The 12,967-nt window shown below is 35.9% G+C and overlaps 2 protein-coding genes across 2 annotated transcripts; one reads left to right on the plus strand and one right to left on the minus strand.

Annotated features, from left to right (window-relative positions):
- Nucleotides 1-7,463: 7,463 nt before the first annotated feature.
- Nucleotides 7,464-9,734, minus strand: LOC116115430 (pectin acetylesterase 6-like). Its single transcript, XM_031401577.1, has 11 exons — nucleotides 9,542-9,734; nucleotides 9,368-9,450; nucleotides 9,135-9,264; nucleotides 8,859-9,019; nucleotides 8,639-8,763; nucleotides 8,473-8,533; nucleotides 8,327-8,380; nucleotides 8,146-8,223; nucleotides 7,922-8,027; nucleotides 7,671-7,816; nucleotides 7,464-7,587 (listed from the first exon to the last, which is right to left on the minus strand). The coding sequence occupies exons 1-11, from the start codon at nucleotides 9,732-9,734 to the stop codon at nucleotides 7,480-7,482; spliced, it is 1,245 nt and encodes a 414-aa protein (XP_031257437.1). The 3' UTR covers nucleotides 7,464-7,479.
- A 700-nt stretch (nucleotides 9,735-10,434) lies between these two features.
- Nucleotides 10,435-11,601, plus strand: LOC116115431 (universal stress protein A-like protein). The gene is made up of 4 exons (XM_031401578.1): nucleotides 10,435-10,648; nucleotides 11,094-11,161; nucleotides 11,263-11,384; nucleotides 11,463-11,601. The coding sequence occupies exons 1-4, from the start codon at nucleotides 10,435-10,437 to the stop codon at nucleotides 11,599-11,601; spliced, it is 543 nt and encodes a 180-aa protein (XP_031257438.1).
- The last annotated feature ends 1,366 nt before the right edge of the window (nucleotides 11,602-12,967 follow it).

The following is a 12,967-nucleotide window of genomic DNA, read 5'->3' on the forward strand; positions in this document are numbered from 1 at the left end:
TTTTATACATTTGTGTTCATTTTCTTTTATGGGTTTGCATTTAATTCTATCATAGGGTTCTCACTATCAAAATTTGAAACACTTGATACCCTCGTCATAGTTCTACCATTCTAAGGACATATATCAATACATTGCAATAATAATGATTTACGCGATATAGAATAAAATGTCTTTTATTGATAATGAACATTATTACAAAGAGTCAATTCTACAATAATGTTGGCTCTAGGGCATCTACTCTAAATTTTAAATTTACAAAAGAATAATAATACAAAATTCTTTCATCAATAAATTTAGAAACCTCGATTTATATTCGAGGGGAGTTAGATGAGATGAGAATGTACATCAAGAAAGAGGAGAAAGGCAGGACACGCAGGCCCTATTTAATAAAATACAACCATACATACCCAAAAATATTTAAAACATTCACCCTTAGGTCTAAGGCTCATGTACTGGGCACCATGCAATATACAAACAAGTACAAAGCATACATTTCAAAAATAATCAATTTTTAAAATTAGTGGGTTAATTACAATTTACCCTCGATAATTTACAGATCTATGTTTGGTCTAAAAATTTTGAAACTTTGTATTTTAGCCCCTGCACACTCGGAAGTGCGCTCGCTGCAGCGATGATTTAGATCGTCGCGGCGTGCATTGGTTATGCTGATGTCCACGCCGTGGCGATTTGGCACAGCGCACGTTCGAAGGACAATCGCCAAGGCGAGCGCTGCTTTCGTACAACGCTCGTCCAGAGGACGATCGCTGTGGCGAGCGCTAGTTTCTTCACCAGCGCCAATTTGGACAATGCTCACTGTGGCAATGGGTTATTTCGCTGCGGCGAACGTACACAGATCTGTAGCTCCAGATCTGTTCATACAGTAACCATACACACTCAAACGGATTTTCAATCAATCAAACACACTGATTTCAACCAAAAATCCATCATGCATTAAACCAAACGTGCTGTTCATCAACAAATCAGATTAATTGATTAATCAATTTCTCAAAAACATGATTTAAGGCAGATTTTATAAGGCAGCATTATATCATCAAATACATGTTATCAACCATCCAAATAAAAATTGTAAAATTCAGTACCCTAGGCTCTGATACCACTGTTAATAAACGGTCCCATACATGCAGCGGAAACAAAAAATATAATTCAGGGATCATTTACATGAGCCAAGATCAATGGTATAATTTTACAATTCATATTAAATTAAATCTGCAGAAAAATAAATCTGAGTTTAAAGAAAACAAACGCACATTGGAGGCTCCTCCAAATTTGTCGACGAATGTTTTGCTACCGATCCAAGTGTAGGATCGAACCTGCATAGTCCACACGAAGACAATCTCAAAAAGAACCAAAGAGGGATTAACTAGATCCTCTTTGGCTTTAAGATTAAGAAGAAAGCAAATTAATTAAATTGATTTTAGGCCCAAGATGTTTCTGCCGTGGGAGTGTTTTGGAGTGGTTGCTGTGTGTTTTAATTTCAAGAAGAAATCAATTAATTAATCAATTAACACACACACTTTTCTTTTTATAGTTAATCAATTTGCCCTAATCCCATACGGAATAGGCTTGAGCTCCAACCCAAACGCCCCATGTTGCCAAACACTCCTAATTTGATATATTTTTTTTTTTTCTATCATTATCTCAATTAAAATCAATTAATATATATTTAAATATATATTAATATTTAACAATAATGATAATATATTTAAATATGTGCGAACACACATTTAAACGTAATTTCACTTATTTAATTTTTCTAACAAATTAAATAAAAGCTACGACCTCAGCAAATTTAATTGCACTGTGAAATTACCAAAATACCCTTTCACCTTAAAAGACGAAAATGCCCTTCTTTCTTCTTGGATCTTAAATTATCTTCTATGTGTGTGACCCATAGGCTCCTCATCATATCGGCAGTGTATAGTATCGCGATTAACACCAATTAATCGTCTCACTAATACACAGACCAAGATTGGCCCCTAGCAAGGCATCATGGCCACCCGATAGATTCGGATTCAGCAAAGTAGCTACCTGTCAACGATATGGTTACCGTGCAATTCGATCCTTTCATCATACGTTATCTCGACGAGACGAAGGCATAGAAATAGTGTCAACCTTCGGTTACTCTCGATATTATTTATTCAGTTTCTGGACCAATGACCCGTATTATAAACTGGATAGAGCAACAACTCAATCCCACTGTGGCCACAGTTTTAGTGTCATTGCCATATACTGAATTGCGCCGTGAGATAACTTTCTCCCGTACCCGGGAGTGATGAATCCTCTGTCAATCCACCATAGTCTTGATACACTCCTTGATGCAGCCAATCACCACCGTATTGACAGCTCTGAAAAGAACTGCGTTAGGCTAGTGTCAAACTACACCAATCGGTGCACAAGGCGCTCCGGTGATCTCAAGTCTAAGGATCACATGCACCACCATTCGTTAGAGGATTTGTTCCATAGACACTGGGGTTACCATCCATATGGAATCCTCTGGTGGGTCAGTCCAGTGAACTTGCTGTGGTGTAATCGCCTACAACAAACACCCATGTGTTGCACCAGGTTGTCACCAAACAACCTTGACAAGTGAGATCAGTCACTGCCTTTCGACAGGGTCGTTCAACACTATGATAGCCTTACCGTATTATCTGTGCCCTTAGTTCAGAATAATACTGGGGCTACGGACGTTTCTAGAATGGCCACCATATGTGCTCATAGGGTTCTCACTATCAAGATTTGAAACACTTGATACCCTCGTCACGGCTCTACCATTCTAAGGACATATATCAATACATATTGCAATAATAATGATTTACGCGATATAGAATAAAATGTCTTTTATTGATTAATGAACATTATTACAAAGAGTCAATTCTACAATAATTGATTGGCTCTAGGGCATCTACTCTAACAACACATGACCCAAACGAGCATGTCAAACATCGAATGAAGCTTGAGGACAATTATTAGAGAAAACAGAAATTAAAGATTGATGTCCACGCTCAAGCACATAAAGATTGTCTTCATGCTGTCCGGTTGCCACCACCTTTCTTGTGACTTGATTTTGTATAATAAAGCAATCATTAGTAAAGGTGATAGAAAATGGGAAATTAGAGGTAAGTTTACTCATGGAAATCAGATTTTTGGTTAAGCAGGCACAACTAAGACATCATTTAAAGCAAGGGAAGAGGTTGGAGAGAGGGTACCATTGTGAGAAATGGGAAGAAAGGCACCATTACCAACAATAACACAATCCTTACCAGTGTACGTATCAGACTTGTCCAACTAAGAAGCATCATTAGTCATGTGCGCAGTGGCTCCAGTGTTCGTATACCAATCAGAAGCCTGATTATCATTGAGTGTGCATGAGGTGAAAGCCTCCACAAGGTTGGCAGCATTTGAGGAATGGGAGTAGTGGTCACGGCAAGAAGTGGTGTAATGCCCTTCCCCACGACAAATCTAACAACGAATAGGACGATTGCGTTGATGACGACCACCACCATGGCTACGACCCCCATGAGAACCACGACCACCCACGAGCAGAGGCTGATTTGTTACTGTGAGAGGCAGTGAAGGCGGCAGAAATGCATCCCATGGAAGGCAGCTCCAATGATTTAACAAAGTTTTCATTACTCTCCTCCATAGGAACAATCTCAGTAAAAGAAGGGAGAGATGAAAGACATAACTGTGTAGTAGAAAAAGTAGAGAAAGTAGAGCCAAGTCCACGTAAATACCAATGTATTTTGTCGAGTCATCTACGAAGCAGCCCATGGCAGCAAGCTGGTCACAAACAGATTTGAACTCATGGGAATATTCAACAACAGACTGAGCATCTTTCTTCATATGCTGCAATTCATCTTTTAAACATAGCTCCCGGGATTTGGAACGATGACTAAAGCTAGTCTCCAAAGTGGACCAGACTGCATGCGAAGAGGTCAGGCCAACAACAATAGACAGGGCTTCTTCCGTCAACGAAACAAGGAGGAGACTTAGTATAAGTTGATCGGTCTGCTACCATTGAGCAAATGTTGGATTGACAGTGGCAAAGGCACCAGAACTGATAGTTGCAGAAGGAGGTGTGATGGAGCCATCAACGTATCCAAGGAGATGTTGACACTACAGCAATGACAGTACTTAACTACGCCAGAGGAGAAAGTTGGAAGAAGATAACTTGATGGTCAAGAGGTGGACCATGGTGTTGAAAGACAGGGTAGGGGACGGAGTTTCGGAGGCCATTTGGATCGACGAAGGTGAATCCTTAGAGGACTACTGATCCCATGACAAGGTTTGAAAAACCACCTTGAAGTTGTCTGGTGGTGCACGTCTCATTTATAGAATATACAGAGCAATATTACAGCAAGATGATTTACGTATAAAGTCAACATTTCCATCTATAGCTATTGTCTATACTCAAGAGATTGCCTAGAATCATGGGATTGGGTTTTGATAAAAGATACACCATGATTGAGGAGGATCTTGCGGATCCTTCTATATCCGTAATAGTTTCGTTATTGATGGTGCATTCTCTTTTTTTAATCCTAATAATTTTATCACTTTTTATACATTTGTGTTGATTTTCTTTTATGGGTTTGCATTTAATTCTTCCTTTTCAGGAATCTAGATCAGATATCAATCTTTTTGGATAAAAAAATATCGTACTTGTCTACTTTTTGACATGGCATTTATACTATCTTATGAAGTATATTAAAATTATTTGGGCAGGTTCTGAAGCATATCATATTGGGCGTCAATTTCTGAACTATTTTCTGGAAAGGTGTAATCTGCTTGGGGTAATGGATTAATTATTTTTTATTTCTTTCGTATGTGTATGCATACACTTCGTAATAAATTAATTAATAAACACAACGCTTGTGACCCATTGATCACTCAAGCATTGGACACCAAAATAGTTCATCTGTTTTTGTAGTTTGTTTAATCGTAATAAGAAGCGTAGTAGGGTGAGTAAATATTGCGTGAAGCATGCTGAATGTCCTGTTGTCGCTGTTAATGCAAAGGCAAATAGGCCTGTTAATGCAGATGCAGATGGAGCTGATCCGAATTGATATCAAAACTACTCAATTGGTTGGAATTATTTCACCATTTGTCATAAGATGTGCTCGTGATTTTAATTGTTCAGACAATATTATGATATGAATTTTTGTTTGGACTAATATATGCTCAAAGAAATCCTTGTAAACTCATCTTATGTTTGTATCCAATCCTGCACGATGTATATAATTCAGGCTCTGGCATCCACAATGCTGTCGGCATCCAGCTCTTATCACCTATAGTCCAAAATCATTTAGAACAATCTTAATCTTTAAGAGTTAATAGTCCTTGCGACTACTTGATTCTTTTGAGCCTAACCTAGGGTTTGTCCTATAGTAGGTTGATCCTTTTTTGTACAGTCTTGTATATTCTTTTCTTTTAATGAACATTTACTTTACCCAAAAACAAAACAAAACAAAACAAAACAAAACAAAAAGTTTAAGATAGAAAGTAGCCGCTAGTGCCGAGTCACACTTACAATATGTTATTCACATTTATTGCATATACATGAAAATATTTTTTAACCTTGAATTCTTTTCTTTCTTCTTTTAGCGGGAACATGGCATGAAACATTGCCATTGTTTATCAACAGATTGGTGTTCACCAAAATCCATGAAAAGAAGAATAACAAACCCAAAACAACAGCTGATGTTTATTTACCCCAAGTCTCCATGGACAGCCTATTACTGATCACAGCAATAGCTTGAGAAGGCCTTTGACAGTTAATCTATGATAGGAGTTTTTAACAATCTATTTAAAGCAATTTCAAAGAGCAGATGCAAATCCTGCTTCCGCACCCAAATTAAAAAGGTTTTGACATTTAAAAAAATCAGCGATATTTTCCTTTCTAAATAAAGGAAATGCAATGAGGTAAACCTTCAAATGGCATGTTTATACACCAAAGTTTGTATGCTCATATAATACCAACTGGCTAGAGTTATCTAAGACTTCACATATTAATGGATTTGGGAAATGGATAGAACATTACAACAATTGGTGCCTAAAACATAAAACTTGTCCAAATTCAAATGGTGTTCCACAGATCTTAGTGCTGAAGTTTAAGAAATCACTCTGCATTACAAGTCACAACAAAGAACAAAACTGAGCACAAAAGTTTGTTGATAAAGAAATCAACTATACCTTGCAATTGGCAACCCACTCCACAAAGAAGAAGAGACCTTACACCTGCAGCCTATTGTATGGAATAATTCATTGCCATATGGAACCAGAGCTTACATTCTCATATATTTCTATTGATTATCACATGGATGTATGTGAACGAAATAGAGACAACAACAGAAACAAAATAATAATAGTAAAACAAAACAAACAGTAAACTAAGAAAATAATACGCACGATTTACCCTGGTTCACCCAATGTGGGCTACGTCCAGCTGAGTCAATATTATTGCAATATGCCTCACCTCTCTCGTTTACAATGAATGAATTGCTCTCTCACACATAACAAGAGAAAAGTATGTTTATATACTAGGTTTAAGAGATTAAACCTAGTTTTACAAGGATTCTTATTCCTACGCCCAACCCAAAAAGGAATTAGTAACTTAAAAGAAATCCTACAGCGGTTATACATGGAAAAGCCCAAAACCGCCTACGGGCTCGAGGGCGCTGCCCCCGCGACCCCCGCCCGCTCACTGGGGAGCGGGGCACCCGCCTGCTGACCGGGCAGCGAGACCCCCGAGTGCATCTCCGTTACCCATTAATGCTGAAGTAGTCGACAACTCCAACATTATGCAGGTTTTTGTCGAACCACATTAAATCTGATGTTCTTTGTGTAATCGTTTTTATTGTTTGTCTTTTTTCTCGTTAAATTTGCATCTTACCGATCCTATAATAGTTGTTTAAATTTACATTCAGTGATTTGTGTGGCATTTTAGTTTCTTCATTTTCAGTGTCATTCTTAATATAAGACAGCTTCCAATGAATTTGGAGTGCAGATTATAAACAAAATAACTACATAAACAAATTGAACAAGACAGAATTTTTTTTACTAAGAATGTTAAATAAATTTCTGTTTTAAAGTTTAGTTTTTATATTAAAAATTGTTTTCTTAGGTAGAATGTATAAATAGAATTCAACACAAATATAAATGAAAACTATATTATCAAATACTCACTGATGCTTTGTCAAGTGCGGATGCAGTTAATATTATTAATTAAAGAATTAAGGAGGGCATAGGATTGGGGTAATTAATGAATCCATCTATTGTCTTTCAATATTCCTAAGCTTATAATATGATTTGGTTAATTTAATCACACCATTAATTGAAATTTAATTAATGGTTGCAGGTTGACTGTTACTCATGCATCATTCTTTCGAAACTCATGAACATAATATAAAATAATATATTCATAAATAAGTAAATGGGCTGGACCAATGAATAAATTCTCTCTCATTTGGACACTAGATTGTGGCAGGTTTTGTCACAGGGATAGGGACAGTCAATAGCCTTAACAACTTCTCGATCAAAATACCAGTCTCCAACAGATTTTGCAACACTCTGCATAATTGAAAATAAAAATTAACAGATATATTTAATTAATGAAGTTTCACATGTATTATAAACTATATCAGTGGGCAAACCTTATTCTGAAGAAGAGGAGAATCCTTAGCAAACCAAGTATCCTGTCTCTCAGAGTGGCAATGAGCAAAACAGGAGTTTATGAATAAACCATTTTGTTTTGACTCGGAGAAAATCTTTACAGCATCGAGCATTTGATTTCTGAAGTCTGAATTTTAAAAGGGTAAGAAGAGAAAAGATTATAATATTAATCCATGCTCTTTTATAAATTTAGTGGTTATATGTGAATTGAATTGAAAGTTACAAGAGTCACCTTGGAGGAACTGGATCTGTGATGAATTACAAAGTGCGTGATTCTTTCTGCATTCAGTCCAGGAACCATGAGGATCAGCTGATTGTGGAGCTAAACTACTTTGAACCTGATGAAAATAAATATATATAAGAAAATCAATTTAGGCTTCAGCATTTTAGAACCAGCTTAGTTTTGATATTTTCCTGGGAAAGAAGTCAAGTCCGGTGAATGTAAATAGGAATTACCTGCCACACATCGTATGCGGAATTGACAAGAAACAAAGGGGTCTTGATGTTGGCGATCAAATTTTGAGGGAAGAAGCACTGCAGAGAGAGTGAACATATTTCATTGTTATACATCATCTCACTTTTTGATATCTAGACATTTTGATAATAAATGTCAATCAAGAAAAGAGAGATGTTTTACCAAAGTTGGATCCAGCCTTCTGGTACAAGTTCTTGGCAGATTTTTTTGTACTTCCTAATATTCCAAACAAAAGGGTCAATGTAGAACTTCATGTCATAGTTAAATTGCATTTTCTGTCAAAGATATTAATAATTTTTATATAGTACCTGTAAGGTAACTACGCCGGCATACATATTCCTTAGGCTGCGCCCACCAGATACATCAACTCTGCAGAATAATGAAGATCATCAGTGGAATGTGCTTACAGATTAAAATAAAAATGAATCCCAATGGTAATCATAACTTAAAAGAACAAAGATTTTAGGCAATTACGCATCAAGGAACATTCCACCATCACTTAGGCATTTCACTTTAGATTTGTTTGGAAATAAGCCCCGAAACTCATCACAATGAAGAATGGATGCCAGACCCCCAGCAGAGCATCCAGAAAGAAGAGCCTGAGTAGATGTATGCACAAAACAATCAAAATCCCAGAGCTAAACAAAATTAAATAGAAAATAAAAAAGAAATTGATATTTTTCAATTGTAAAACCTGTGTAGCATTTTGCATTCCCTTGGCCATTAAATGTTCCATAGCAGCTAACCAGATACGTTGTCCCCGAAAATTAAGTTGTGCAGCATCATTTCGACTATCCCCACTAAAAGAAGCTCCATCACAGTACCGCACCTTAACTCTGTTCCAGTTGAAGAAATCTGAAAACATAACAAGGCCAAACATAAATAAATACCATCCATAAAGGCGGCGATAGCTGAATATCAATCTGCTCTTGACAGGTAAGTAAAAGCATGTAGATATAGAGAAATTAACCAGGATTTTCTTCAGATTTGTTGCTCAATATTCCCGTAAATGCCAGTTCCTTCTCCATAAATTTCGACGAACCGCGACGAGAATTTTTCCGATAGACGCAAGTTCTAATGTTATTACACCATCCACCTCCCTGCATTAATACAAAACACAAATAAATAAATAAATTATTATTATTATTATTATTATTCAATCAAAGTAATTACACTAGTAATATAAAATGGCGTGTCACAAACATCCAATTGAATGAGCCAACTGTTTGCTCCTAATCCAGACCCCCGATGCCAATGATATCCAGGCAGCGTCCCGTCCAAACACACTGCCGTATTATATGTAACACATCAAAAGTAAATATATTTTGTACCATGAAATTTTTTAATAAATATAAAGGATCCAACTATGAAATATACCAGCTCCTTTAGAATCAGCTCCTTGAATAAGAGTGAGAGGGACCATGAGAGGTTCGGGAGGAGAAGCAGGCGCTGCATCGGCAGCTTCGCTTTGTACGTAAGAAAACAAACTGTCTCCCACCATGAAATCCTCAGATCGGCCCAAAACAAGCCACAAACTCAAGAAGCTGCAAACACACCAGGCGCGCTTCATTTTGTAATGAGTTTTCTTTTGTGAACTACTACTGAATTATTATATTTTTGTATAGGGTAACGTAGATGCAGCTGTATATATAATGCTGGTTGTTACTAACAAGTTATTGTTGTTGTGGATTCTCAGTTTGGTAATGACCTTTTTCGTGAATGTAATAATAGTGACAGCTTGCTTTCGTTATTGGGTAGTTCTAGCCAATTATAGAATTAGCTATAGAAATTAATTAACGGTGGCAGATTGATTACTTCGCGATCCATCGATCGATCAAGTGTGCGATACTAAAATTGGCCTTTTCAATTTTGTGGAAGGCTTCAGGCTGAGCTTTGTCAGTATAAAATCTATTTGAAGCCTATTTACAGAAATTCATATGAACCAAAAAAGCTATTCTAGGAATTTCACAAATAAGCCGAAAATGCTACACTGTATTTCTAGCATTTCTGAAACTGCCCTTGGCGGGCTTGGCCGTTATCAGATAACTGACTAGGCTCACGGTAGCAAACACCAGATAGTTAATCACTATTTTCTCTTACCATACTCCTATATAGATCACTGTTCTTCATTAATTCGTGAAAAAATCAAGAAGCATTAGTATTAACCAAGAAAGCGAAGAAGAAGAAGAAGAAGAAGAAGAAGAGAGAGAGAGAGAGAGAGAGAGTTGACTCACGGAGTTACTGCTAATTTCTGAGTGAGTTAACTAGATATGGAGAACCCGGAGCAGGATAGCCAGGAGCAGGAGAGCCAGGAGCAGCAGAGGACTCACATATTGGTGGCAGTGACCAAGTCGAGCAAGAAAGGGTATCCTAACCCCTCGAAACGTAGCAGAGCAGCCTTGGAATGGATTCTTGAGAACATCGTTCGACATAACGTTGATCGTTTCAACCTTCAAATCCTCCACGTCCAATACCCAAACGCCAGTACGTTATTATTTTCTTTCTCTTCTTTATTTCTGTTTTAGTTAATTTGTAGAGAATAGTTGTGTGCTTTGGATTATTATTTTCAATATTATTTTTCTGTTTGGTTCTTGGGAAAATGGAGGAAAAGTAATTAAATCTTGAGGCTGCCTAACTTTTCCAAGAAACTCAATGGAAAACACATGTTACGCACAAGTATTCTGCGTTTCTAGAACGATTATCAAGAAAATCATTAGTAATTGATTCATTTAATTAATAATACTGGTTTCTGTATGCTAGATTGAAACGAAAAATAAATTTACGTGAAAGAATTTTCAGAGTTTTGTTTCTTGGTTATAAAGAAATCGTTCAAGTTAATTTCTTGAATTAAACATAATTGCAACTTTTTAATTCTTTGATTTTATCTTCGTGAGCTGATAATTATATGTAAAATGAATGTTTTGGGCAGGTGATGAAGAATATGAAGACGGGGTCAACATGCTGGAATACTTTGAATTTGAATGCCATAAGATTGGGGTATTACTATTAATGGATTGATTATCAGTCGATTAATTCCTAGATTTAATTAGTTTAATCTTTACGATGATTAATTGGAATTCATTAATTAATGGTCCTAGGCTGCTTATGTCGCATGGATCGCTCAAGGGCCTGATCCCAAAATAGTTATTTGCAATGAAGTGGAACGACTCAATGCCGATCTCCTCGTCATGGGAACTGGAAAACTTGGTTCTATTCGGAGGTATATATAATATACGTATGCATTCATTTTTTACTTCATTCTGGAACTATTTATATATTAATACTTTTTTTTTTGTAGGTTTTTTAATCGGATTCGGGGCGAGAGTGCGAGTGCATTCTGTTTGAAGTATGCTGAATGTCCTGTTATCACTGTTAGTGAAAAGGCAACTAAAAGGCATATTGCCCTTCAGGAATTACGTCAAACTTCCTCAATGTGAGGCCCGTAAATGAGTGTCAAGATTCAAGACCAAAAGGAATAAGATGACAAGATAGGCAAAAAGAGAAATTTTCTTTTCTTATTTTTTTAACCAAACGATAGACTATGACTGAGCATTGATAACTGCTTTGGTTCTTCTACTTGAAAGATTATAAATCAGAGGTTATTGATTAGCATTTCTTTATTTCTTATGATTTTTATCACTTTCTTGTTAATTTTTCTTTCAGTTTTCTTGCATTTAAATCAGATATCTTTCTTAATATATTCTAATAATTAGTTTAATCATAGGATTGGTTGGAATTAGTTAATGGTTGTAGGTAGCTAGTAGCTCAAAGGTCATGCTAGGAATTGATCCTATCCTATATGTGCATGCATTAGTTTATTCTTCATTTTGAAACTATTAATATGTTTTTCATCGTGATTAGAGTTGCATTGTGAGTGAATATTGCTTGAGGCATGCTGAGTTTCATAGACTAATTATTAACTAATTATTAAAATTAGGTATACTACTATATATTTTAAGTAATATTTAATTTTAATTAATCTAATTTTCTCATGTGACAATAACGTATGAATGAAGAATCATATGATATTGTCACATAAATATTATACAATCACTTCAAATAAAATAAAAAATCAGAGATAATTACTTGAAGATTCATTAGAATGTAAAATGCACCCAAACTGATTTTATAATTTTAAAGTTGCCAATGTTGTTGAACTCCTATATTGGTGTCAGTGTCCAGTCGATCGAGAAAGGGTGCCCCTACGCCTCGGATAGTAGCAGAGCAGCTTTCGACTGGATTCTAGAGAACATCATCCGATCTAACGTTGCTTGTTTCAACCTTCAATTCGTCCACGTACAAAACCCTGATGCTAGTACCCACTTATTCTCTTTCTCTTCTTTATTTTTGTTTTCGTTAAATTGTAATGAACAATTGTGTGTTTAGGATCAATTATTATTTTTCTGTTTGGTATTTTAGAAAGTGAAGGAAAATAGTTAAATCTTGAGGCTGTCTAACTTTTCTAGGAAATTCAAGGGAAAAAAATGTTGTATAATTTAAGTTTTGCGTTAATTAAGTACAAGTCATTCTGCGTTTCTAGAAGAATCATCAAGAAAAACATTAGTAATTGATTAACTTAATTAATAATACTGGTGAAAATTTTATATATATACTAGCTTGAAATGAAAACAATAAGTAAAAGAATATTGGGGCATGTTTGGCTTATTATTATTATCCTTATTCTCAATCCTATTCTCCAAATAATGTTTGGCACATTATTCCAGAAATATTACCCTTTTTTTAATTACTTCTAGACCCCAAAAGGTTAATAATTTCATTAAATACCCCATAAAAAAAGTTTAA

The sequence above is a fragment of the Pistacia vera genome, unplaced genomic scaffold, assembly GCF_008641045.1.
Source record: "Pistacia vera cultivar Batoury unplaced genomic scaffold, PisVer_v2 Contig74, whole genome shotgun sequence".
Lineage (NCBI taxonomy): Eukaryota > Viridiplantae > Streptophyta > Magnoliopsida > Sapindales > Anacardiaceae > Pistacia > Pistacia vera.

Bases quoted from the DNA above. Each gene is read 5' to 3' on its own strand.
- LOC116115430 (XM_031401577.1), bottom strand. From the start codon at position 9,734: ATGAAGCGCGCCTGGTGTGTTTGCAGCTTCTTGAGTTTGTGGCTTGTT. The intron at 8,534-8,638 runs GTAATTGCCTAA...ATTATTCTGCAG, and splicing joins GGTGGAATGTTCCTTGATGC to AGTTGATGTATCTGGTGGGC. The intron at 7,588-7,670 runs GTTTGCCCACTG...TCAATTATGCAG, and splicing joins CTCCTCTTCTTCAGAATAAG to AGTGTTGCAAAATCTGTTGG.
- LOC116115431 (XM_031401578.1), top strand. From the start codon at position 10,435: ATGGAGAACCCGGAGCAGGATAGCCAGGAGCAGGAGAGCCAGGAGCAG. The intron at 10,649-11,093 runs GTACGTTATTAT...TGTTTTGGGCAG, and splicing joins CGTCCAATACCCAAACGCCA to GTGATGAAGAATATGAAGAC. The intron at 11,162-11,262 runs GTATTACTATTA...TAATGGTCCTAG, and splicing joins TTGAATGCCATAAGATTGGG to GCTGCTTATGTCGCATGGAT.